The 27,156-nt window shown below is 43.7% G+C and overlaps 1 protein-coding gene across 1 annotated transcript; it reads right to left on the reverse strand.

Moving 5' to 3' along the window:
- Positions 1–392: 392 nt before the first annotated feature.
- LOC306934970 (adrenodoxin, mitochondrial-like) lies at positions 393–26,836 on the reverse strand (the record flags this gene model as incomplete). Its single annotated transcript, XM_079517792.1, has 4 exons — positions 393–519; positions 7,939–8,068; positions 24,921–25,038; positions 26,828–26,836. The coding sequence occupies 4 exons, from the start codon at positions 26,834–26,836 to the stop codon at positions 393–395; spliced, it is 384 nt and encodes a 127-aa protein (XP_079373918.1).
- Positions 26,837–27,156: the final 320 nt, after the last annotated feature.

A 27,156-nucleotide genomic window follows, 5' to 3' on the forward strand; every position in this document is an offset into this window, starting at 1 on the left:
CCAAATCGCCATGCATCTCCTTAGTTGCATGAAACTATTATCCCCAATGGCAGTTATTGCATTAGTGTGACATGACAGATTTTCAAAGAATGACTCAAAGAAGATTGGATGAAAGTTTCACCAATGATTATTAATTTAATCCAACATATTTTGTGTAAAACAGAGTTCGTTTCAACTTTTACAAAAGCCACAAAAATAGAGTAGGCTATTATGTGCAGGGTGAATGGGTGAGACAGACAGACAGACAGACAGACAGACAGACAGACAGACAGACAGACTGACTGCAGAAAAGCAGTGATTGATTTACAAGCAGAAAACGCTTGTAAATCAATTGTTTTGGGCAGCAGGCGACACCGTTGTGCAAACAGACAGAGTATACTATAGATGAGGCCCTATGAGCTGCTAGTGCTGCATGGTGTCATCAGCACTTCTCTCTCATGTCGCTTGAAGCTTTCAGGCACCCGTGCGCTCATGCCCTCCAGCGGCCAGGACAGGCACACCTGGCAACCCAGCCGTGACCTGTGTGTGGACGACAGGACAGGGGACAGCCGTGACCTGTGTGTGGACGACAGGACAGGGGACAGCCGTGACCTGTGTGTGGACGACAGGACAGGGGACAGGAAGGAGGAAATAAATGATGACGTGACGACAAGCACACTTAGCCTGCAGGGGTTCCCAAACTTACAAATGGAACCAAATGGACCCTAACGGGTCAATTTGGTTCCATTTGTACAATCTCTGAGTTACAGACCCATAAGGGTCCATTTGCTTCCTAAATATCATTTAGCTGGGGACCCCCTGGAGCTCCCTCAAGTACCCCTGGCGGTCCCCGGACCCCACTTTGGGAACCACTGCACTAAGCCGGCTTCATCTCTGAAGTCGGGAATGCATGCACGTCTTCTTTTGTAGTATTTTTTGATACTTTTCCGGGTTTCATAAAAACATGCCTTAGGTGTTAGAAGGTCTTTTCAAAATCTACCTCAGGTCTAAATGGAGAGCTGCGGCCGGTTCTACAAATGCCTTCTAAATCAGCAGTTCTCACACTTCAAATCAAAATAGCATTATGTAAATGGTAAATGGTAAATGGTGCATTTATATAGCGCCTTTATCCAAGGCGCTTTACATAGATTGTGCATTACATTCACCCATTCACACACACATTCATACACCGATTGCGGCGGAAGCCATGCAAGGTACCAACCAGCACACCGGGAGCAATTTGGGGTTCAGTCAGTGTCTTGCCCAAGGACACTTCGACATGTAGACAGGAGGAGCCGGGATTCGAACCGCCGACCCATGGATCATTGGACGACCTGCTCTACCTCCTGAGCCACAGTCGCCCCACGAATTAGCCCACAAACCCCCATTTGAAAACATATGCCAAGGATCCCCATAAGAGAAGATTTTTACGGGTATGGCAGGCAGTGATTTTCAAGCATTTTCATTTCAAGGGCCCCTCCGGTTTGACCTGAATTAGGCTACCGTCCCCTATTTAATGGCATTTCTATCTCTGGGACCCCAATGTATATTGTAAAATCAAAGTTAATTTAACTCTGAGAGTGTACAAATGGAACCAAATGGACCCTAGCGGGTCAATTTGGTTCCATTTGTACAATCTCTGAGTTACAGACCCATAAGGGTCCATTTGGTTCCTAAATATCAGTTAGCTGGGGACCCCCTGGAGCTCCCTCAAGTACCCCCGGACCCCACTTTGGGAACCACTGCACTAAGCCGGCTTCATCTCTGAAGCCGGGAATGCATGCACGTCTTCTTTTGTAGTATTTTTTGATACTTTTCCGGGTTTCGGATTAGGGTGTCTTTCATAAAAACATGCCTTAGGTGTTAGAAGGTCTTTTCAAAATCTACCTCGGGTCTAAATGGAGAGCTGCGGCCGGTTCTACAAATGCCTTCTAAATCAGCAGTTCTCACACTTCAAATCAAAATAGCATATGTAAGTGGTAAATGGTGCATTTATATAGCGCCTTTATCCAAGGCGCTTTACATAGATTGTGCATTACATTCACCCATTCACACACACATTCATACACCGATTGCAGCGGAAGCCATGCAAGGTACCAACCAGCACATCGGGAGCAATTTGGGGTTCAGTGTCTTGCCCAAGGACACTTCGACATGTAGACAGGAGGAGCCGGGATTCGAACCGCCGACCCATGGATGACGTGATGTGAGCTTGTATATCTGCTATTTTTTTTTAATAGCCAACGCAAAAGTGTAAAATGACACAGATGCTTTCCCGGGTTTAATTGCTTTCATGGTTTAACTTGAGCCATTAAGAGCTGAGGCCAGTTCTACAAATGCCTTCTAAATCAGGATAGAAAGAATAGCAGATGTACAAGCTCGATGTACATCTGCAATTTTTTTAATTGCCAATGCAAACATTTTAAATAACGCATGTGCTTTTTATGGGTTAACCACTTATAAGCCTACACTATACAAGCCCAAAATCAGACCCGTCTGAAGTGAGTGGTGATGTACTGTACTGTACTGTACTGTACTGTACTGTACTGTACTGTACTGTACTGTACTGTACTGTACTGTACTGTACTGCAGGGGTAGGCAACCTTAGGCACGGGTGCCAACATTGGCACAGGGGAGGGTGACCACTGGCACACTGACCACTGGCACACTGGCATAGGTATGAGAGAAGTTTTTTATTTTAAAATAAAATGTTCCAAAAAAGTGTAGTCAGGACACTCAAAATCATTTGGGAATATTTAATTGTGATGTGGTGTCATAATTATATATGGCACACTGACTCACAAAAATGAAAACATGGCACTTCATGAGAAAGGTTGCAGACCCCTGCTGTACTGTACTGTACTGTACTGTACTGTACTGTACTGTACTGTACTGTACTGTACTGACACCGATAGGATGGTTCTGTACACAGTGGGGAACTCATGTTTTTGTATTGTCTTGGTGTATTGTTCTTGGTGTAATGTTTTTCTGTACTATGTGTTGTTTTTGTTGTTGGTGTTGAACAGACCTGTGAAGATGAATATCCTTCGGGACAATAACGATTATTAATATTATTGTACTGTACTGTACTGTACTGTACTGTACTGTACTGTACTGTACTGTGTGTCAGGCTAGGATTTTACTGGTGTTACTATTACACACTATAGCAGTGGTTCTCAATCAGGGGGTCCCCAGTTAAACTTAAATGGAGAGTTGGTAACCAAATGGACCATTAAAGATCTTTAACTCTTGAGAGTCGAGACGAGAGTTAAATTATTGTTAAACATCTGCAAATTAGAGAATGTCGATTAGAAGAATTGTTCTTTTGATCGTTTGCCTGTTTTATTGTTGAATATTGATTCAACAAAATATTCTATTTTTGGGTCTGAGAGGCTAAAAGTGTGGCTTAAATGCAGACTAAATAATGGACATTTTGGGACATTTTTGGTGTTAGCGTTATGTTATGCTTTAGCTATTGAAAAATAGCAGATCTACAAGCTCATAGCGCAGCTTGTAGGTCTGCTATTTTTGAAAAATTGAAGAACGACTGACATAGAAACAGTCGTTCTTCAATGTAGGATGTAGAAGACGTTTTTAGAATCTGATCTCAGGTCAAAATGGGTTAAAAGGGTTGAAAACCACTGCCCTAGAATCCCTGGCCTGAGCAGGCTTCAAGCAGAGCCATATAACTTCAAGCACGCTCTTTTAAAATCCTCGGAGGTAGCCACGCCCCCTCCCCCTCCACAGTCCACACACACCTGCTGCAAACAAACAAACATGATGAGCTCCTTGTGTTTAGTAGTAAAACGAGTGAAATAAACTACTTTATAAGGTAACTTTACACCTCATGGAAGTTGTGTGGAGTTAGTAGCCTGGGTTGTTGGGAATTAGAAACTGCTCAGTAACATGTGTGTAACAGTTTGAAAGAGAAGTTAATTCGTTCTTCATGACAAAATGTTTGGTCGTTTTGGTTTTATTCTGACGGTGAGTTAGCTACATTACCTCTATGCTAAGCGTTAACGTGCGTGCGTGCAAGCCGTGCATGCGTGCGTGTGTGTGTGTGTGTGTGAAATGAACAAACGTGCTTGAAGTGCTGCTGCATGGGTAACCATAGCCCTGGTCCAGTGCTAGGGTAAATCAGTAAACTGATTTGGTGGAGTGACACCTTTCATAACGGTTTACTAATGAATTGGTTTAATTGAAAGTGATATTGAACCAAGTGTTACAACCTAGAATTGCACATCTAGATTTCAATCAATTTATTTCAAGGCATATCCTATTCCAGGCATGTCCAAAGTCCCCACAGTGTCCTTCCTAAAATATATATATTATTTATCTGATATAAAACTAACATTACAGTATGTATTATATGTACACCTACGTATACTAGGCTGTGTATGTTGTGACAGGATATAATAACTATACTACTAAGCTGCATGTTGTAACCGGAAGGGTGCAGTAGGCTATACAGGTACGTATACAGGCTGTGTATGTTTGTCTGCTGTTGCTAGTGAGTTTTGACAGGGTACACCGGTACAGTGTACATTATGTGGCTCTTGGTCAGCTCACTTTATTTCCATCTTATCTACTTACTTATACTCAAAGCTTATGGGGTCTCTCTCAACCTGCTCCACAGGTACACAAAGCCATGGTGATGACCCCAGACCCCCAAGCTCAGCTTCTTCTCAGCCCTGAGTCCATTCTCCTGTGACATGCTGTGAATGCTGGACCCTAGAGCCTGCCCAAAATCCCTGACCACTGCACTACTGTCAAAACTGCGATGCGACAATAAAGATGATTCTACATCCAAGGCTGAGTGGGAAGATGGCAGCCAGGAGAATGAGGCTGGTCGGTGCCATTGATACTGAGAGGAAATCACTGGCCAGCTAGCCAGATGTATGGAGGATGGAGATGACTGGAGACGCCGCTGGAGGGCTCATCAGGAACTAGAGAGAGAGAGCTAGAGGCAGTAGAAGACGGCTCAAGGTATGAACGTTTCTTTCTGCTGCTGCTAGTGTTGTATGCTGTGTGTATACTATACAATGTGATTTAAGCTGGTGTACTGTCATTATGGGACCCAATGACTGAATGACTGGGTGGCAATGAAACATGTTCACTAACTGTTTCTGGCTCTGGAATTGAATGCTGATGTGAATCTACAGTTTGTATGTTGTTACTTGCGCGAGCAGTGCGTGCGCAAGTACTGTTTTCTGTGTCGTTGACACCCTTGGCCAATCAGGGCGCTGCGTGCGTACGTCAGTGACGCCCTCGGCCAATCGGGGATTGTGAATTTTTGGTGGTCCCCTCGGCCAATCAGGGATTGTGTATTTCTGGTGGCGTTGCTCGGCCAATCCAATCGGGGATTCTGTATTTTTGGTGGCGTCGCTGAGCCAATCAGAGCGCGAGTTGGAAGCTTGCTGCGTATGTCGGTGGTCCCGTTTGGATTGCCTCCTTGTGTTGGTGGCGTTGCTCGGCCAATCATTGGCTGATGACGTAACGATGTGTGTTTATGTAAAATCATGTTTAAAAGACATATGTTGCGCTCTGCTCGCACACAAGTTGGCCATGAGTTGGCAGCTCGACAGAGTGCATTTCTAGTTGTATCTGCCGTTGAAGGTGTGTGAGTTGTAACGGAACAGTATCCTAAGAGGAAATTTGCTATTTCTTTTTGGTTCGGTTTGGAGCTAGAGGTTTTAATTGGGCTTTATAACAGGCATCATTTCCAAATGTTAATTTTCAATTGAAGACTGATAAACAGTAGGTTATGTGTTCTGAGATTGCTGAGGTTTGCTGTGAGTTATTGTGACAGAGTGGCTGACTGTATTGGTTCGTCATGACTGGCATGGTGGCAAAGAATGTATCTATGTAGGCTTGTTTGTATCTCTCTCTCTCTCTCTCTCTCTCTCTCTCTCTCTCTCTCTCTCTCTCTCAGTCTCTGATGGACCCACCAGACACAATAGTGGTGGTCCCCAGGTTGCTCTTAGTCAGGAGGGTGGTCCCTGGGTCAAAATCAGTTGAAACCCCCTGCTCTATAGCACTGACTGCGAGAGAGCTTTAACTAAAGATTAGAAAATAAATCCACGCGGCAAAGAAGGCCATCGGGATCGGGAGTCCAACCCGCGGCACGCCGTCAGGCTGGCTCAGCAGGCCGAATGAAGCTTGTTTTGACCAAAAACGCAACCTGGGAAAAGTATCCGAGAAATCGAAATCTGATAATGTCGCGGAGGTGGACGCCGGCAGGCGAAATGTTAATTTCCCGTTGCATCTGTTGCTTAGCAACCCAGAACCATTTATACGAATGGCGAAGAGCGTGATCTTGATCTATCATAAACCACTGAAAAGACCACATGGCAGAGATCGATCTCTGTCCTTGGCGTTATTGGATTTGACTTGATGGAGAATGTGTTAATTTAGAGACCCTCAAAGTTAAATGAATGCTCAGGGTTTTTATGGTGTGTAAAAACCTCTCTCCTGATTATGCCGTGAGGAAAATAAGCAGCAATAAGTGCTGAGTGTCACGTCAGATGGGATATGAAGTGATGTCCAAATATGATCCATATGGTCTTATGCAACAGCTGTTATTCCAGATGTGTACCTTTTAGGCGATGCTATTGTACGTGTAGGACGTGTGAGGTTGTCTTTGTGGCGAGTGAATCATCTGTTTCGTGGAGCTGTAGGGGAGCTGCATGTGGTACCGATCAGCCAGCGCCATCCTCTTTAATTGAAGCGGAACGCTGCGTCACTGCGGTGACAGGTGATGATTTGTTCTGCTTAGCAATGTGAGAAATGTGGGTATTCGCCAGGCCTGCGTGCGTGCGTGCGTTCCTTGTATAACTACCCGTGTGGGGACCAAAGATCCCCACAGCGATGGTAAAACCAGACAAAGTTGACCTTATGGGGACATTTTTGAGGTCCCCTTGAGGGAAAGTGTCATAGCTAATGGTTAGGGTGCATATACTGAATACAGTCAGGGGCGACTGTGGCTCAAGAGGTAGAGCAGGTCGTCCAATGATCCATGGGTCGGCGGTTCGAATCCCGGCTCCTCCTGTCTACATGTTGAAGTGTCCTTGGGCAAGACACTGAACCCCAAATTGCTCCCGATGTGCTGGTTGGTACCTTGCATGGCTTCCGCTGCAATCGGTGTATGAATGTGTGTGTGAATGGGTGAATGTAATGCACACATCTATGTATAGCGCCTTGGATAAAGGCGCTATATAAATGCACCATTTACCATTTTATATACTGTACCATGCTCTGACCAGTGAGTCCCTGCTTTGACTCATTTACTGAATGTCATCCCCTATACTCTCTCCACATTTCTGTCAATAATGGCTAATATATTCCCCCAGAATACCCCCCAAGATGTATTTCTTTAAATGAAAAGCCACCTCTGTGGCTTATTGGTGTCCTCCGGCAGTCAGGGACGCAGGTAGAAGGTTCAAACACATTTATTGTACACTAGTGGCAAGATGTTATGAGCCAGAGTGGATGGGATTGCTGTCATGACTCGGGTCAGAGTGGGATGACTGATTTGTGTGCAGTGTGTATAGATCTCATGGCCAAAAAATTATGTATTCTAACGTAGAACGTAAATAATACAGCGCCACACACAAGCGATCAAAAGTAGCAGGCAAGCTCAAAGCAACACGCACAAACATGACATCACATGTTTGTGCGTGCCCTCAAAGGTGCTCCTCACTTTGTTCACACAAGTGAGATTTTTGAATATGATCCAAATAAACTGTCAGACAATAAAATACCTGATGAAACTAAACAGTCAAACTAATGAATTGCCCTCCAAGTCATACTGAAGCTTTTGATATTGACATCACTTACACTTACACACTTACATACCAACGTACACCTGTGAATACCTTGTTTACTGCTAGTTTTACAGCGTGGCTCACACTGCGTGCGTGCGTGCGTGCGTGCGTGCGTGCGTGCGTGCGCGGGACTGACGTCTCAGTAAGTCCAAAGGCCAGATCCAGCATGTCCATCTCCTCGTCAACAATACATCCCAGAGTATCATACACGCCCTGGTCCAGGATCACATGACAGGTGGAGCACGCCAATGTCCCCTCACACGCCCCTGGGGGAGGGAGGGGGAGAGAGAGAATTTGTAGTTTTTCTTAGTTTAGTTATATTTTACTCTTGCTTTGACAATTTCACATGACAATACAGCCCCTTTGAATAGAATTGAAATGGAGAAAGAGTGAGAGGGAAAGGAAGAAAGATAGGGCCCTTAAAACCCATTTTGGGCGGGAACCCCTTTTGGTGTTAGCATTATGTTATGCTTTAGCTATTGAAAAATAGCAGATCTACAAGCTCATAGCGCGCCACCGAGTGGCGCGCTACGAGCGTGTAGGTCTGCTATTTTTGAAAAATCGAACGACTGACATTAGAAACATAGCTTTTTCAGAAAACTGTCAGGATGTAGAAGACATTTTTAGAATCTGATCTCAGGTCAAAATGGGTTAAGTGATTTTGTGATGGTTTCACTACATACAGACATACTATATGTATACTTACACATGCAAACATACGTACAGTACACGTGCACACACAATGGCAAAAGGTTTTGAGAAGTATTCCCGTCTAGTTGATGTCATTTATAAACATACTTTAGCCTGCAGTCAAGAGGTTAGCAACAACCAGATGAAGCTCCTCTCTCCTGGCCCCTCCGACCGCACTCCACTGCTCTTCTATTTCACATTGCCTAAGCCCTTTCTGCCTTGTTTGAAATTAGTTTACAGCAAAAATGGGAAGGAGATACATTTAGAGCGGGATAGAGAGGGATGTTGTTGATCGCATGAAGCTAGTGTCTGTATTCTGAGGTGAACATTCAACAAAAATGACAGATGTACAAGCCGCTATTTGCAGCTTGCAGATCGGCTATTTTCGGTGAAGGGATTTGGTGTAGGGGGGGTAAAAGGAGAGAGCCTAGGGATGCACCGAAAGGGAAATTCTTGGCCGAAACCGAATACCGAATTAGGAAACAGTTGGCCGAAAACCGAATATCCGAATATGATTAATATGATATATCTTTTTTCATACCATTGCTGTACCTTAAAGCTACCTGATTTATGGCAAAATAAATGGTTATGGCAAAACTTAACTTAAATAATAACCACTATTATGGGTCCATAAAACATTTATTCAGCTCTTTTGAATGCATTAATTGCATACACTATTGAGTATTCGGTGATATATTTTCTGCCTATTCGGGCCGAAACCGAATAGGCCGAAAATGGGTGCAAATACACTTGGCTCTCTCCTAGTATTTACTTTGTTGACCCCGGTCAACAAAGTGTGTATATAGGGTTAAACCCCCCTTATCCCTAGCCTTTTTTTAACTATTTTGAAAAGAAAATTTGAATAGTTAAAATAGCCAATCTACAAGCTCACAACGTGTCGATGTAGTTTGGCTAGTTGAACTATTCAAAACATATTTTCAAAATAGTCAAAAAGGCAAAGTAGTTTAGGGATAAGGGGTTTAGCATGGACGCAAATAGAGCCCTATATTCTTTGCTGACTCTAAGTGGTTAACACCTGAAAATGATGCCTTTAGCCAGAATCCATATGCTGCTGGGAGCCTGGGACAAGTGAACTTGTGAGTTTCATGCTTTGCTTTCAAATGTGGCAGCTAGCCTGGTTGAAAGCACTGAATGACAGCTATGAAAAAACACTGTCTGTATTCACAAAACGCACGCCAAAAAAAAAGAAGAATGCATAAATAAAGATCATCACGTGCAGTATGCTAGAAATCCTCTACGAACCACTCCGTGACCTCAGGAGATGCTGCGAGCAATGCATGTAAACCACGGAGGCCGGCCGCTCCCCCCCCTCTCCTCCTCCTCCTCCCTCTGCTCTGTGAGACACACGGGACCGCACAGAGGTCATCCAGAAAGTACACCACCACCACCCACTTCCACCAGACACTGCCCAAAACCCAGACCAAAACACCCAGCCAGTGGGAGGACAAGACCTGCACGGTCAGGACAGGTCCTCCACACTTCCTTCCTTCTCTACAGAGAGGAGAGGGATTTGTTGTTTTGGTCTCTCCCAATGTGGAGAATGTTGTCAAACCAACAGGCAGAGTTATACAGGTTTTTGACAGAAAATACTAGGGAGGAGTAGAAAGTATGGTAAGGAGAATACATCTCATTCCTCAATGTCTGGTTTTGTATGTACGTGGACGGGGGTTGGCCTCTGAACATGTTTAACCACTTAAGGTGGCCTTACACTAGCCGATAATCGGGCATTTTTTACGCTCGGGGGGGTGCCCGGCCGCTCAAAGCGCGATCGGGATCGGCCCGATCAACATCAAGAATGTTTGATATTTGCTCTGCCCCGCTCCGATTATCCTGTAGTGTGTGGTGCTATCAGATTTCAGATTGAAAAAAATCGGCTAGTGTAAGGCCACCTTTAATCCCCATACGTTGACAAAACGGCTATAGCTAGAATGGCTAAACTTTCAAAAACCGAAAATAGGGACGACAACAACTTGTTAAGAAGTCCCGTTCATCACATGTCCTAAAAGGACCATACAGTGGTATGTTCAGCCCATTGACCTTGACTCACATTTGACACATTTTTCTAAACATACTGTACTGTGCAATATGTAAGCTATTGGATTTCAATCATTTCAGTACAGTATTAGGGCGGCAACTATCTATTACTTAATTAAATTAATTGTAAAATCTGTAAATCTGTAAAATCGCCCGGTGAAGGCCAACTGTGGCTGTATAAAGTTTTCTTTGTTTTAAAGTGAACTAAACACTTTGGAGCAATGCTGTTGCACTCACTCTGTGTCCAGCACCAGCAACGAACTGGCGAACCATTGTTCTGAACTCATTTTCAAGGAAGCCATTGGATTTAATTAATTTCAGTACAGTATGCAAAATGCACTCTTCAAAACATCCACCACTTCTTAACCACGCTAACATTATCATCGTAAAATTGAACTTGAAGACTTGCATGTAGATATTCCCCTGCAGTCGGTAGTGTAATCGTGTGGTGCAGTGTCTACTGTAGTTGTCTCCACCAGGCCGAAGGCATGGGGAGAGAGTATGTTTTGCACTCCGTCCGTGTGTGTGTGTGTCCTTCCGTCCGTCCGTCCGTCCTTCCGTCCGTCCGTTACCAGCTAATCTCCGGTACCGTTGGCCCGATCCATGCCAAACTGTGCACACACACTCCATAGATACCAACGATGAACCTCTGCCCCAAATATTCCTCAACGGCCTGTTATAGCGCCACCATGAGGCCGATTTAGGCAAAACACATTTCTGTAGATTACCCGTACACATTTTATCCATACATCACACAATTCGGTATACACTATCTACATAGTCATGTGATCAACACGGATTTGCACCATTTCCCATCTTCCATCCTGATTGGCTAATATTGGCTTCCAAAGCTCACATGAATGGTCCGTTTCGAACAAAATGCCACAAATCACAAAAACAGTGTGCAATTTCCGTGAAATTATACACGCACATTTCCACTAGGCCGAGGATGACATGCCACTCATTATTTTCCAAATCAGCCTCATGGTGGCGCTATAACAGGCCAATTCCTGTTTTTAGCTATAACTGCATCAATCTGTATACAACTTATGTATGCGCACTCCCTAGAGGCCATGGAAAAACATTTTCCCTGCATCCCTCCACATCTGCCGGTTATAGCGCCACCATGAGGCCGATTTCTGCTAAACACATTGCTTATGTTAGTCGCACAGATTTCATCCAAATCTCACGCAAATCGGTACACACGATCTCTGTAGTGATCAAGACGAGTCTGTTGGATTTCTCAAAGTTTTCAGGAGTGGCCTGTTTCGTTCAAAATGCTGCACATAAACAAACAAACAAAAAAACATGTTTATATTACTCCTAAACATTTTGCCAAACATCACACACCGTCCTATCCTCCTGGTGGAGACCTGTGCCCAGAAGGGCACTTTTTCTAGTTTGACATTGAGACCAACTTCAGTGTTGACTAAGCATTGACACTGGGTTCTGGTTTGAGCAGTTCATGACATTTCCACATGCATAGATACAGACAGACAGACAGACAGACAGACAGAATCAGTGTCCCTGAGTGTCAGAGGATCCCAAGCCACACAGGTGGCTGCCTATAGTGGCAACAACTCTCTGTAGGACCATTTGGTTCCATTCATACACTCTCAAAGGTAACACTGAGGATTTTTGTACAGTGCACAATATTGACAGAAACGTCTACACACACACACGCACACACACACACACGTGCGCACACACGTGCACACACGGGACACACACATTGCAGCAGCTAACGGACACGAAGAAGGCCTCTGGCACAGAGAGACACCGTAGAAGGTAAACATCTTAATCAGGACACACGAGGGCTGTACATGTGGACACGCATGGAGGACTGCCTATTCATGTTTCCTAATATTTTGCCCTGGGGGGGTCTCATGTGAGTGATGTGACTGATTGTGAATATTGCTTATGAACACAACTGGCAAGAACATAACCTATAGCTGCCAGAAGACATTTCAGTGGAAAGCAGCTGTTTATTGTAATGTACTGTAGATACGACCACAGTAGGCTACTGGCCCCTGTGGGCGCTGTGGGGCCCCTTGCCAATCATGTTGTCTAAAGCTCACGTGTTGTAGCGAGAGCGGCGGTTGTGAAGGGGGGGGGGGGAGGGGACAAGGAGCTCTGACTGCGTCGTATCTAGTCCAGCTTGCATCTGATCGCCACCTGCGTTGAATCCAGCCTCGCTTCCTCACTTGCGTCACTTCTACTGTTGGAATTTAAAATATGATTGCGGTATCCTTTTAGACCAAAATAAATGACACTGGGCAGGATTCCGCCGAGTGTGCGGGGACAAAATGTAAGCATTCACTATAAACAGCGGCACCTGTGTTCTCTCACCCGCTGCAAGCTCTCACCGTCGGGGCCAAATGTTTTACACTTTGCCGTACGGTGGAGCCGCTTGACATAGGAGGTCGATGGTTCTCAATGTCGGGTCTGGGGACCACCAGGTGTCCAAATGGAAGTTTACACATCTGTAACTAAGGTTTCAATTTTGGAGCTCATGGACTAAAAACCAAAAATAACTTTACCGGTTCCCATTGGGAACCAACCGGTGGAAAAGGGGCCCAAGAGGATTTTACAGTGTAGGTTTGGTATCCCAGAGATAAAAATCACACTTGTGTGAAGTGAGGGGTGCTCTTATCATTATACATCATCATAAATAACATTCTGTGCTCAGCCAATCAAATCATCGCTATGGGGTACACACATTGCTCAGCCAATCAAATCACCGCTATGTGGTAGACGCAAACGCACAAAGCTGGGCCTGGCGCTCTATCGCTCTCTCTCTCTCTCTCTCAAAAACAGATGTCGAGGAGGACAGAGATGGAGAGTTTAAGAGCCGCTGACTTCAAAAGGTGTGTGTGTGTGTGTGTGTGTGTGTGTGTGTGTGTGTGTGTGTGTGTGTGTGTGTGTGTGTGTGTGTGTGTGTGTGTGTGTGTGTGTGTGTGTGTGTGTGTGTGTGTGTGTGTGTGTGTGTGTGTGTGTGTGTGTGTGTGTGTGTGTGTGTGTGTGTGTGTGTGTGTGTGTGTGTGTGTGTCGTTCTGTGGAATATGCATCAAAGCTTTGCATCCCGGCAGGCCCGAGGGAGTGGGGCGGGCAGGGTTCAAAGGTGAAAGGTTGGACTTCATACCCTATATTTAGGCATATGTGTTCAGAGCATTCACCACCACCAGACACTGTAAAAATATGAAGTGTCACTCAAGAGGCTTTGACGCACTTCCATTCCATTCCAATGTGTTTCATATTATTATTTTTTTATACAGTGAGATGACATCCACTGTATGATGGCATCCGATTTGTTTTTAAGACGCTGAACAGAGAGATTAGATGATTATGTATTTCTGTCGTGTTTTCGTTTTTATTTTATTTTTTATCTGGATCGCAATCGAGACATTTCGAGCAGCCATGGTAAATATTATATCTTTGTGTCATGTAGACATCTGTTATGTAGACACTAGCCGAATGAAAATAAAAGCCTGGGTACCGTGGCTAATATGTAGACACTGGTCTGCTCCCTGGCCATTTTGGCATCACTTCTATACCGTACCAATTTCAGATTGTCAGGTGAGTACTACATGGGGCGGCTGTGGCTCAGGAGGTAGAGCAGGTCGTCCAATGATCCATGGGTCGGCGGTTCGAATCCCGGCTCCTCCTGTATACATGTCGAAGTGTCCTTGGGCAAGACACTGAACCCCAAATTGCTCCCGATGTGCTGGTGCATGGCTTCTGCTGCAATCGGTGTATGAATGTGTGTGTGAATGGGTGAATGTAATGCACAATCTATGTAAAGCGCCTTGGATAAAGGCGCTATATAAATGCACCATTTACCATTTATGGTGAATAAATAATGCTTAATTTGTGTTGTGCGCTACAAAAAGCGAATCTACAAGCTCACGACGTGTCACAGTGCAACACGTTGTGAGCTTGTAGATCTACTAAAGTAGGCTATAAATCAGGCCCTGACAATCCTGTTCCAGCTGGTCACTTATTTCAGGTAACTTAAATACCACAGCAGAGCATAAATACAATTCACTTGACGCTAAACGAAGACTCATAAGCTATTATTAATAAATGATTGACAGCGTATGGCAGAGAAACAAAAATAGATAGACAGGGCAAATGCTGAATCTGATTAAGCACCTGGCTTGCTCCAAGACTGCGAGATTCAGACATGAGAAGAAAAGACTGGACTGGTTCTCTAGAAATAGATCAAAAATGAGAATGAATTGCTCCAGACCAGAGTAAACCGCTGAGAAAATGCCAACCTAGGCTGGAGAGGTAGAAGTATTCAGCCTCAGCAGAATGGACGGAGTCAAACGATGAGTCTTAACGTCCCTGGCAATCAGTACATAGTGATATTGAGCTCGTCTTAACGTCCCTGGCACTTAAACTGTTTTAATTAGGGATGGAGCTCGTTCATTTCTATTGATAACGAGCACCTTATCGATCAGACTCATCGAGCCGGGTTCTTATCGAGCATTTGTAGTATTTTGTGGAATGACGGGAGACAATAAATTCTGAACAGAATCAGAATATTTTACTAGGGCCTTTAAATACAGTACTTTTCTAACAGACAGAAGGCAATTGACCTTTTTACCAAAACTGTTAACTGGTTAATATGTGTACCGTCACTTAAAAAGCGTGCTTTTGTTTACCCGGACGACGATGGTTGGCCCAAAGCTTATTTGATAAAGTGTACTCTATAAGCTTGTTATCAGATTTTTTTCGGGTATCGGTTATCAAGCTCCATCCCTAGTCTTAATTAGAAATGGTAATAAATGCACTAAATGTAGTTTGATTGAATGTACAGCATCAGTTTGTGTTTTACTGTGCAATAAGCACACCAAATAACAAAACCAACAAGCCCTTGGGCAAGGCAGCACCTGTCAGGAGAGTGACTAATTAACATTTTCACACTTGTTTGAACTCTTTCCTTACTCGTATTACTCTAGTAAAAGAATATTTCAAATATATATTATTATTATCACTATATTTATGATGTTTATAAATATTTTAACGTAAAATATTTAATGAGAGGCGTATGTGTGTGCATGTGTGAAGACCTATTGAGCCGTTTCTTGTCTGGTGTATGATTATGGCACGTGTGTCTCTGTCTCTCCACATTCCTCTTCTTAACACTAATCTTGTAACTATGTAAACTAGACACATGGGGAGCAGAGGAGATGTAATCGGCCTTGGAAAGTGTTTTTATGTCAGGTCGTGATGTATTCCTACTTTGTAACCAAAGGCCTTCCTCTAATTTTAACCACTTTCAACCTGGTGCCCCTATTGGGCATGTCGTTATAGGCAAAACATATATTTAAAGCAATGCAATTGCCGATCTACAATGTGTTGAAACTGTAAACTGTAAGCTTGTGCTATCTTTGTTATTTGCTATTTGTCATTGAAGTAAACCAGGAAAGCATTTTAGGTTTTTGCGTTGGCTATTCAAAAATAATCGGCTATAAAAGCTCACAGTGCATCACTTTGTGCCACACTGTGAGCTTGCACATGTGCTATTTTCTACCATTTTGTGAAAAATGTTTGATAATTACTGATTTAGAAAAGCATTGGCAGAATCAAGCTCAGGTCTTAATGGGTTAACCCATTTTGACCTAATCCATTTTGTGTTTAGTTCAAACATTGAACTAAACGCAAACATTAAACCTGTGTATAGGAGGGGCTGGCGCCCCTCAAAAATGTAATACTGTATGTTTCGAACCCCAAGAGGAGTTCCCGCCCAGAAAGAGGCTATATGATGGAGCTCTAGTTCACATTTTCTGCCTATATGTAAGCTTGGTACAGTGCATGTGGAAGGGACATCAGTCCAGCTTTATCAGTCTGGCCTTACCCTTACAAATATTTACACCACAATCTGATTTAGCATGCAACTCTAAACAAGAAAAGCAGTGTTTACATGCTACAATCACATTTCTAATACAATTTCTTGGAATCGTTACTTGGTTGGGATCCTTCCCAAAGTACTCATCCTGTTTCCCAGAATGGACGGTTCTATTACTTTCTGAAGATGATGTGGTTCTTCCAGCTGTTCAACGGGTGCATTTCATTCTAAAAGGTATTTGCAGTGAGAAGAACGAGTACTGATGCTGAAGATCTCGGCATCCACATGGGAGCGGCGTGGCTCCATTGTGGAGCCAGCCTGTGACGTCAACCGTCTATGACATTTCTATGACATTCCCAAAATTTGGCAAGGTTTCAGCCTGAACCGAGGCTGTAAAAGAGTCACTTTGGATGAGGGTGTACAGAATAGACAACCAAGGATTGCAAATTATGCAGATTTATTTTTCCTGTTTTACTGTGTATCGTCAATGTTTAACTGCTGTAAACAAACATTAAAAGTCCTTGGTTTCCACATGACGTCACGTTTGGTGCCCTAAAACAAGCATTCAAAGTTCATAGACTTTGCTGCCATGTGACAGGAATTGGAGGGTCTAGCTAGCGCCCCTCAAAAAAGGTGTTATTTACTCCATGGGACTTTTAAAATACTGATGACAGCACAGTTTAATCTACAGTATATGGTTGAGATATCTGTTCCTTCCTTCTTTCTTTTTATCACTTCACTGTCGGCTGACAACATTTTTGAGGTTTGTCCCAAAGTGCTTTTTATTTTATTTATTTTTCCCTTTCTTCACCATAACTGTGCACTCGTTGCTGATGAGACAAATACTATACTTAAACCCTATATACTTTGCCTCCTCCTTTTTTCACCTCCTCTACCCAAAATGTCTTCTCCGCTAAATAGCAGATCTATAAGCTGACAAGCTTGTAGCTCATTGTTCGCCTATGATGACATGCCCAGAATAGGGTGACCAGATCCAAACTGTTCATTTGAGGGACAGAAGTATCGCTTGTGGGACAAGTGGGATGGGGGACCCCGTCCCCCATCCCACTTGTCCCACACAAGCGATACTGGAGTACCGGGTTAGCAACTTACTACTTGTTGCTATTAAATGCCTTGATGTCACATTTTGTTTTAAAATCACGCTTTATTTTTTATTTTTGTTCTATTTTAACAGGCTTAAAAACACATCTTGCAGGAAGAGACAATGAGAGAGCTTTACAACAGAAGGCCAACTATTTAGGGGACTAACTATTGAACACTGATGCAATTGCCTGCCAGTCACAATGTGGGACAGGGTCTCAATTTGTGGGACGCCTGAAAAGTCTTGGAAATGAGGGACTGTCCCACGCAAACGCAAAGAGGGACATCTGGTCACCCTAGCCCAGAATAGGGAGGCTATAGGACTCATGTGGTTCAAATACCGATGACGGTACTTGATCCAGTTTCATGTATAGTTTCACAGTATGTGGCTGAGATTTCAGTTCCTTCTCTTTTTCTCGTCTGGAGAAGTCAAATGATTTGTGGTTTGTCATGTCTTTCCAAGTTCCATTTTTTTTCACCATCGCTGCATATTTATTGCTGATGAGACAAAATACATTTTACATTCCTTCCTTGTATGTCTTCTGTTCCAAACTCATTCTACTGGACTGGTGTTTTGTCTTGTGGATGAAAAATGGTAGCAGCCTAGAAGCCTAGATAAACGGGTAACACACCTGTGTTAATTCACACCGCCGCACCACTCCCCTAAACGGATCTGCTGCAGTTCACAATAGAACCAGCAATGAGCATGACTGGAAGGTGGACGATATGAATGGATTATTTTTGTCTGCGTTTAAAAATTGCTCCGCGATCGACTAAAAAGCCCCCCTAGGATTGACCGGTCGATCTTAAAGACATGGTTTTTGGCAGCTAGAATGTTTTTGTTTTTTTCTTTCTTGAAAGGCATTCGATAAATTCTAGTTATTATGGTTGCCCACCCCTGCTTTCTAGCAAAGCTGGTTGTCAGTTGATGGCAGGCCACTACAGTAATAATAATAATAAAACTTTATTTGTATAGCACCTTTCATGACATGAAATGCAGCTCAAAGTGCTTTACAGAGCAATGGAGAAAAAGAAAAGCAAGGCATAAACATTAAAAAACAAGAGCAGTAATGCAATACAGTGAGGACATGAATAGTATAGTAATAGTATTAGATAGTAGTATTAGATAGTATAGAATAGTAAGGCCTGATGTGCATGTGTTACTAAAGCACTTTAGCTCAGAGGTTCTCAAAATGTTTTTGGCTCAGGTTACCGAACCTTTTCATCCACGTCGTCACCCCGGACGTACATTGATACTAGCACCTTAGATTTATGCCATATTATGGTACATAAATATCTAAATCTTTCCCCCTGAGATACAGTATGTCACGAGGAAAATGAGAATTTTCCATTTTGGACAGATTAAAAATAATTTATACTATACATGACATGACATTTTAACCTCTTGAATCCCATCATCCCTTATATTCTGGGGCGTTCTCACAACGTGTTACAACGTGACGTGACGTAGATCTGCTATTTTTGGTGAAGAGATTTAGTGTAAATTGAAAAAGAACACAGAAAAGTGCAACTCTTCTGCGTATTTCAACTGAAGTGATATTGATAAATTCCAAGTATTCTGCGGCACCCCTGGACACCATGGCTCCCTAGGGGGCCACGTACTGTACGGCAGGGGTTCCCAAACTTTCTCGTGTCAAGGACCCCCAAATCAACATTTATTAGGCCACGGACCCTCTATTTGAAAACATATGCCAGTGACCCCGATAAGGGAGGATTTTAACGGCTCTAGCAGTGATTCCGAAACATATTCATTTCAAGGGCCCCCAGTTTGACATGCATTAGTCTACGGACCCCTGATTTAATGGCATTTCTATCTCTGGTACCCTAATTTGGTTCCATTTGTACACTGAGTTACAGACCCATAAGGGTCCATTTGGTTCCTTATATCTCTAATTGAGCTAGGTACCCCCTGGAACTCCCTCAAGTACCCCTAGGGGTCCCCGGACCCCACTTTGGGAACCCATGCTGTACGGCACCCACTTTGAGAAACCCTGCCTTGGCTATTGTCATCTTTCTAACTGTTAGAGAATAGAGATGTCCTATGGCTGTTGAAGACCCCGTACATTTGGCTGTTTGTAACGAGCCTTTTCCTTGCCATCTCACCAATGGAAATATAAAACCTGTGTAAACAATTACCATGTTATTGTATTAATTGCATTGATGATGTATGTATTAAGACATGCATTTCTGAGGTCCCTGGCCTGAGGCAGTACGTCCCAGGCCCCATCATGGACTCGGGATCTGGCCCTGGATTTATGACGTACACAAACACACGGGTCCTGAGCGTGACTCAAACTACTGTAGGAAGTTGTGGTTGTGCCGTAATGCAGTAATCCTTTCCCCTCGCTAACTGCAATATAGGCCTATCTAATTCATGAAATCATATTTCCATTTGTTAACACTGTCACCACATTGGGACACGCTATGAAATAGCAATTTACAGTAAATGCATTAACTCTCTCTGAGCTTATTGCCTCTATAGCTTGGCCAAATACTCGCCATCAAACTCAACATCTTAATCATGTTTGTAATTGTAACACGATTAACGGTCGGGTCAGGAAGAAATGTGTTAATCAGTGTCAGCTTGGATACAGGGTTTGTATTGTTTTGCTCCACTGGGAGGCGGGTAACTGTAGTGATGGTGTGTGTGTGTGTGGCGGGGGGGGGGGGGGGGGGTGGCTGGCTATCTTTCACGGCCCTGCGGTTGTGAAGTCTGCTCATTATTAAGTGGCGTGCGCGGGCCCGCGCACACAAACACACGATCACTCACACCGCAGGGAGGGCAGGGGAGGTAAGGCAGATTGCTGATAGTGACAGAGGAGCAAAACAGGCCCGGGTGCTCTTCTCTCCCTCATGGGAGCCGATTCCATCGTCCCAATACCAAAATAGGACTGAGAGAAAGAGATAGACAGAGACAGTGAGGAACACCAGACAGACGGACGGACAGATAGACAGTGTTGGAGAGAGAGATAAAGGCACGTGGGTCTTGAACTTATTGCTGAGTGCCCTCTTTTTTTTCTGTGACTCTCTCTCTCTCTCTCTCTGTGTAGTCTCTTTCACCGTTTCCACTCCACCTACACTTCTCTCTTCCATTTGTTTCCCCTCCCACACCACCCCCCCCACCCCCGCTTTAACCCTTGAGGTGCTGGGACTCCCTCTACCATATAAAGCCACAGAGAAATTTACGAGCGCCTGTGGACTGCAGCAGGGCCAGATGTGACAGATGTCATGGTGACTGATGTGGCATCTATTCTCCCCGCAGCACCTAATATGGGAAAGCGACACTCGCAGGATCCTCTGCTCGATTCATCACATCATATATGTTCCGTGTAAATCCTTTCACATGGTATTTGCATATGTACTGTAATTGGAGCGGTGGTGCAAACATGCAGGGGTAGACTAGCCTTGTCTCAAAACCCTATGAGGAGTTGTTCGGAAAACCAATGCTGTATTAAAGGCTTATTTAGATATGCAGCCGTAGTTCTGTGCCAGTGTCGTGCACCAAAAACTAGTACATCTTCGCATCACAGGGGCGGCGGTGGATCAGGGCTAGAGTGGCCGCAGAGTTAGTGCCGAAGTGTCCTTGAGCAACAATCTGAACCCCTAATTGCTCCCGGTGTGCAGGTTGGTCCCTTGCATGGTTTCCTCGACCATCGGTGTATGAATGTGTGAATGGCTGAATGTAATGCACAATCTATGTGAAGCCCCTTGGATAAAGGTGCTATATAAATGCACCATCACAATGGGTGATGAGCTTGTCGATCTGACTTGATAGCCGACAATAGTTGGAAATGACACGTCCACCAGGGGGAAACTTTGACCAGGCTATGGTGAGTATGCCAGTATTGCCATACTGGGCCCATAAGATGCATGATAAACGGACATACTGGGCCCATAAGATCGTATGATAACGGTCGAACTCGAATCCGCTAATTATGTAGGAGTCAATCGACATATTCTAAATGTCAGCCGCAACATTTTCACATTCAATTTTCACACACATTTTCTTTTTTTTCACTCTTATTTTAATGGTTTCTTTTTTAACGTCCATATGTGGAGCTTCAGCTATCTAAGTAAAACACATTTTCATTGACACGATTAGATATTCTGGTCAATTCATCTGGTTGTGCAAGAGGCTTCATTACCATGCGTACCAAAGCCACAAGTCAATAACATTATAGTCACATCCCACATGATGCTTTCTAGGGTCGTAGGTTGTCTAAATTCAAGAAAAGTTCTTGACAAAACTGGTACTTAAAGGGGAAAACCACCCATTTTCAACATTTGACTATGTCATTAATATACCTTAGAGCTGTTGTGTGGAAATAATAAAAAGGTCCCCCCATTCTGTGTTTCCTAGAACTGTAATTATGAAAAGAATCATTAACATGGTGAAACACATGTTTCACCTCTAGTTCTAGGAAACACAGAATGGGGGAACTTTTTTATTATTTCCACACAACAGCTCTAAGGTACATTAATGACATAGTAAAATGTTGAAAATGAGTGGAATGCCCCTTTAACAGTGATAGGAAGCTTCATATCACTACTGCACTAAGGCCCAGGCCACACTACTCTGGTGATAGGAAGCTTCATATCACTACTGCACTAAGTGTGCTCTCATCTAACATTGTGTTTGCGTGTTTAAACTTGTGGCGAATAGCAACAATGTTTCTTGAATTATCAGTTGAAAGCAAAGTGACACATTGATGATGAGGAAAAGACCTTGGTGTACCCGACGTGTCTCTCTCTCTCTCTCTCTCTCTCTCTCTCTCTCTCTCTAATTGGCTGACAAATCTCTCAAGCATGGATGAAGATGAAACACAACCCATGATTAGTGGCATTGCATGTCAGTGTGATAATTATTATATCGACTGATGTAGATGTAGTACTAGTAAACTGTAACTTATACATTTCAGTAATTACAGTGATTAAAATGATGTCACGTAACACATTTTAATACGTATGCTCTTTAAATGTTATCAGATAATTCTCTAATTACTGCTGCTCTGTTGTTTGGCTTTTTCCAGTCTATATTAAATTGTAAAGAAAGTTCTGCTGCTTCCGTAGAACAAAACAAACACAAAACCTGCCCATTACCACTTTAATCACTGTTTTTGATCCGGCACCCAGCCTAATAGGTTTTAGATGTGCGTGTCTTTTTTTGGCTGTTCTTTTGCCTGATTTACCAATGAATTTGTAATTTCTAATTAGCAGAAACAATATTTATCACATCCATGATTAAACGATGCCATAGCCCAACCAGTTATCTGTTATCTTTTTCTTTTTTCCTTTTTTCTATTAAACTGTATCGTATTGGCATATATAGTGTCCAATATCACTTGTCCAAGTGAAAGTAAACGGACTGACGTACAGTGTGCCACCAAATCCATGAACTAAATGCCACATGAGTCTAGAGCACTAGAGCAGACCTGCTAGAAGAATGAAGGTCACAGGTCACATGAGTCTAGTGCAGAGCAGACCTTCTAGATGAATGAAGGTCACGGGTCACATGAGTCTAGTGCAGAGCAGACCTTCTAGAAGAATGAAGGTCATAGGTCACATGAGTCTAGTGCAGAGCAGACCTTCTAGAAGAATGAAGGTCACAGGTCACATGAGTCTAGTGCAGAGCAGACCTGCTAGAAGAATGAAGGTCACAGGTCACATGAGTCTAGTGCAGAGCAGACCTTCTAGAAGAATGAAGGTCACAGGTCACATGAGTCTAGTGCAGAGCAGACCTTCTAGAAGAATGAAGGTCACAGGTCACATGAGTCTAGTGTAGACTAGAGCAGACCTTCTAGAAGAATGAAGGTCACAGGTCACATGAGTCTAGTGCAGAGTAGACCTTCTAGAAGAATGAAGGTCATAGGTCACATGAGTCTAGTGCAGAGTAGACCTTCTAGAAGAATGAAGGTCACAGGTCACATGAGTCTAGTGCAGAGCAGACCTGCTAGAAGAATGAAGGTCACATGAGTCTAGTGCAGAGCAGACCTGCTAGAAGAATGAAGGTCACATGAGTCTAGTGCAGAGCAGACCTGCTAGAAGAATGAAGGTCACATGAGTCTAGTGCAGAGCAGACCTGCTAGAATAAAGAAGGTCACATGAGTCTAGTGCAGAGCAGACCTGCTAGAAGAATGAAGGTCACATGAGTCTAGTGCAGAGCAGACCTGCTAGAAGAATGAAGGTCACATGAGTCTAGTGCAGAGCAGACCTGCTAGAAGAATGAAGGTCACATGAGTCTAGTGCAGAGCAGACCTGCTAGAAGAATGAAGGTCACAGGTCACATGAGTCTAGTGTAGAGCAGACCTTCTAGAAGAATGAAGGTCACATGAGTCTAGTGCAGAGCAGACCTTCTAGAAGAATGAAGGTCACACGTCCAATTGCTGGTATTGCCCAGGCAATACCTCCAGCAGGCCAAAGGGCCCTTGAGCAAGACACTGAACAAATACCCTTTGTGCACTGTACTCAAGTTGCTCTGGCTAGCCGTGGACTACAATGAGGAATGCTTCACTTATACTGAATCGCACAACGTACAAATTAAGCTTACAATTTCAGCCATTTTTTTTTTAATTTACGTTTTATTGAATTTTAATCAAACATACATGAAAACGAAACGACTGACAATTGACAATACATACAACCGAAAACAAAACAAGACAATATACGTACAATACACACAAGGGTAGATATCTGCCTCTCTTCTCTATTGATGATCATTCATAATACATAAGTACCTCAAACAGGTGCATATACAGGTTAAACAGGTTTAACTGAATGTATACAAAATCAGGTCTTATGGTAGAAACATGAGTAATCCATCTAAACCAGTTATCTGTGAAGACTTCAACTTGACCTCTGAAGCTGAATGTAATTCTCTCCATAATAAATATACTATAGATTAAATCAATCCATTCATTCATAGTTGGTATAACATTTGTAAGCCACTTTTTTGTTAAGGCTTTTACCTATCTTCATATAATTGGTCCTCAACTAATGCTCATTATAATATGGTACTTGTTTTTTTTTGTTTTTTTTTACAGTTCAGAGACCAGTGCCATCATCGTTTTTTTCCTTTTCCTTTCAAAGGATTTCAAATTTGTATTAAAACGGGGTGCTGTGGCACCCTAGGGTGCCTTGACGCAAGTCCAGGGGTGCCTCAGAATACGTTGATATATTCTTTTTCAGTCTACAGTACACCTTGGGTGCGTTTGGAAATGTGCACTCGGTGTGCCTATATCCGAACGCACCCCAAGTCTCTTCACCAAATATAGCCGATCTACAAGCTCACAAAGCGTCACGACGTGACGTGTTGTGAGCTTGTATAGATCGGCTATTTTGTTCCCCCCAGAATAGGGATGCTGCATGGGGGGTTTTTAAGTGGTGAAAAGGTATCTTACCAAAGCCATCAATGTCTAGGCTCTGCTTGACCACCACGTCCAGCAGACTGTCTCCTACAGCTCCTGATGCTGTGAGCTTCCCTCCATCACGGTTTATGAAGTGAACCGTCACCTTCTCCTCAGACAGAGTGAGAGGAGGGGGTGAGTGGATGGATGGAGAGATGAGATAAATGGGTAGTGGATATTAACCTGACTCCGCCAGATGGGGCAGCAGAGAGTACACTTGGCCTTGCCAATCAGCGGCAGCTAGAGGCGGGATCAAGGCAGCACTGTGTATGCCTCGATCCCGCCTCTAGCTGCCGCTGATTGGCCAGGCCGTTTTGTGGCCGGAGCATCAAGTCTGCCTGAGTGTTCCCAGATGGGAGCAGGAGGGGGGAACCCAGTGTACTCTCTGCTGCCTCATCTGGCGGAGTCAGGTTAAGTGGATATGGCAAACGGACAAACGAGGACAGCTTATAGGTTTTTATAACCAGAATATGCTCGACATGACCTTCTGGTCAAGTTCTGTTTTTGGTTGTCATTATTCCATTTGCCACTACAAGCTGAAGTAGCAAAATGTCGGTGTGGCATTTCCGCGAGATGTGCAACAGCAGCAACAATATAGAAAAGATAATACTTTGTTGGAAACGAACTAAAGATAAGAAAAACAAAACAAGACTAGAAAAAGTGCCCTTCTGGGCACAGGTCTCCACCAGGAGGATAGGAGTGTGTGTGTGATGTTTGGCAAAATGTTTAGGAGCAATATAAACGTGTGTGTGTGTGTGTGTGTGTGTGACACGGCTTGGCCTGTTGTAGCGCCACCATGAGGCTGATTTGAAAACTGTCAAGTGGCATTTCTTCCAAAGCCTAGTGGGAATATGCATGCACAGTTTCACCACAATCGGATGCTGCGTTGAGTAGTTGTGGCGATTTGTACAAAACGGGTACAAAGCAGGCTACTCCTGAAAAGTTTAGAAGCCAATTGTAGCCAATGAGGGTGGATTATGAGAAATCAAACAAACCCGTCTTGATTGACTATGAAGAGCATGTGTACCGATTTGGGAGTAATATTAGAAAATGTGTTTTACATAAATTATGTCGGCCTCCTGGTGGCGCTATAAAGAGCAGATGTGAACAATTCCAGGCAAAGGTTTTTCCTTGGCCTCTAAGGAGTTGGCATACAAAGTTATCCACAGATCCGTGCAGTTAGAGGTAAAACACTTTTCGGCCAGTTATAGCGCCACCATGAGGCTGAGTTGAAAATGTTCATGTGGCATTTCTTCCTCTGCCTAGTGGGAATGTGCGTGCACAATTTCACGGAAATCACACGATGTGTTCATGATTTGCAGCATTTTGTTTGAAACTGAGCACTCCTGCCAATCTTAGCCAATCAGGATGGAGTCTGAGAAATCTGAAAGACCCGTTTCGTTGAATGGTTGTAGAGAGACTGTGCACCAATTTGCGTGATGTTTGGACAAAATCTGTAGGTGTACTGTCCAAAAACTTGTTTTGCACAAAGCGGCCTCCTGGTGGCGCTATAACAGGCCGTTCTGGAAATTTTGGGGCAGAGGTTCATCGTTGGCATCCAGGGAGTGTGTGTGCAAAATGTGGCATCGACCGGGTTAACGGTGCCGGAGATTAGCTGTTCACAGACGGACGGACGGATGGACGGACGGACACACACACGGACACATGGACACACGGACGGACGGAGTGCAAAACATACTCTCTCCCCATGCCTTCGGCCTTGTGGAGACAATAAAAGATGGAAATAAGGCTCAAATGACAGTCCATGGCTCAATGCGTATCAAAATGGGGTTACTTGAAATGAAAAATATTGATAATCACTGGTGTAGAGACGGCCCTGTGTGGTAAACATGCCAGTTAAAATCTTGATCAGACTGGAAACACTTAGTCACAACGGTTACAGCTTTCATTGCTTGGCCAATGGAAAACATCCCAGAATAAAATAATGTCAACAACAGTAATAATCTCACTAAACCATAATAATTGAAAGCATCACTTCAGTGTGTGTGCTTTCCAGTTGAATGAAGATATTTCAATTGGCAAATCGTAATTTATATCGTAAAATCACTGTTAGTTCCATTTGTACACTCTCAGAGTTACAGACCCTTAAGGGTCCATTTGGTTCCAAACTATCATTTAGCTGGGGACCCAGTGGAACTCCCCCAAGGACCCCTGGGGGTCCCCGGACCCCACTTTGGGAACCACTGCACTACACAGCAGAACATTGGTA

The sequence above is a fragment of the Electrona antarctica genome, assembly GCF_951216825.1.
Source record: "Electrona antarctica genome assembly, chromosome: 13".
Classification (NCBI taxonomy): Eukaryota; Metazoa; Chordata; class Actinopteri; order Myctophiformes; family Myctophidae; genus Electrona; species Electrona antarctica.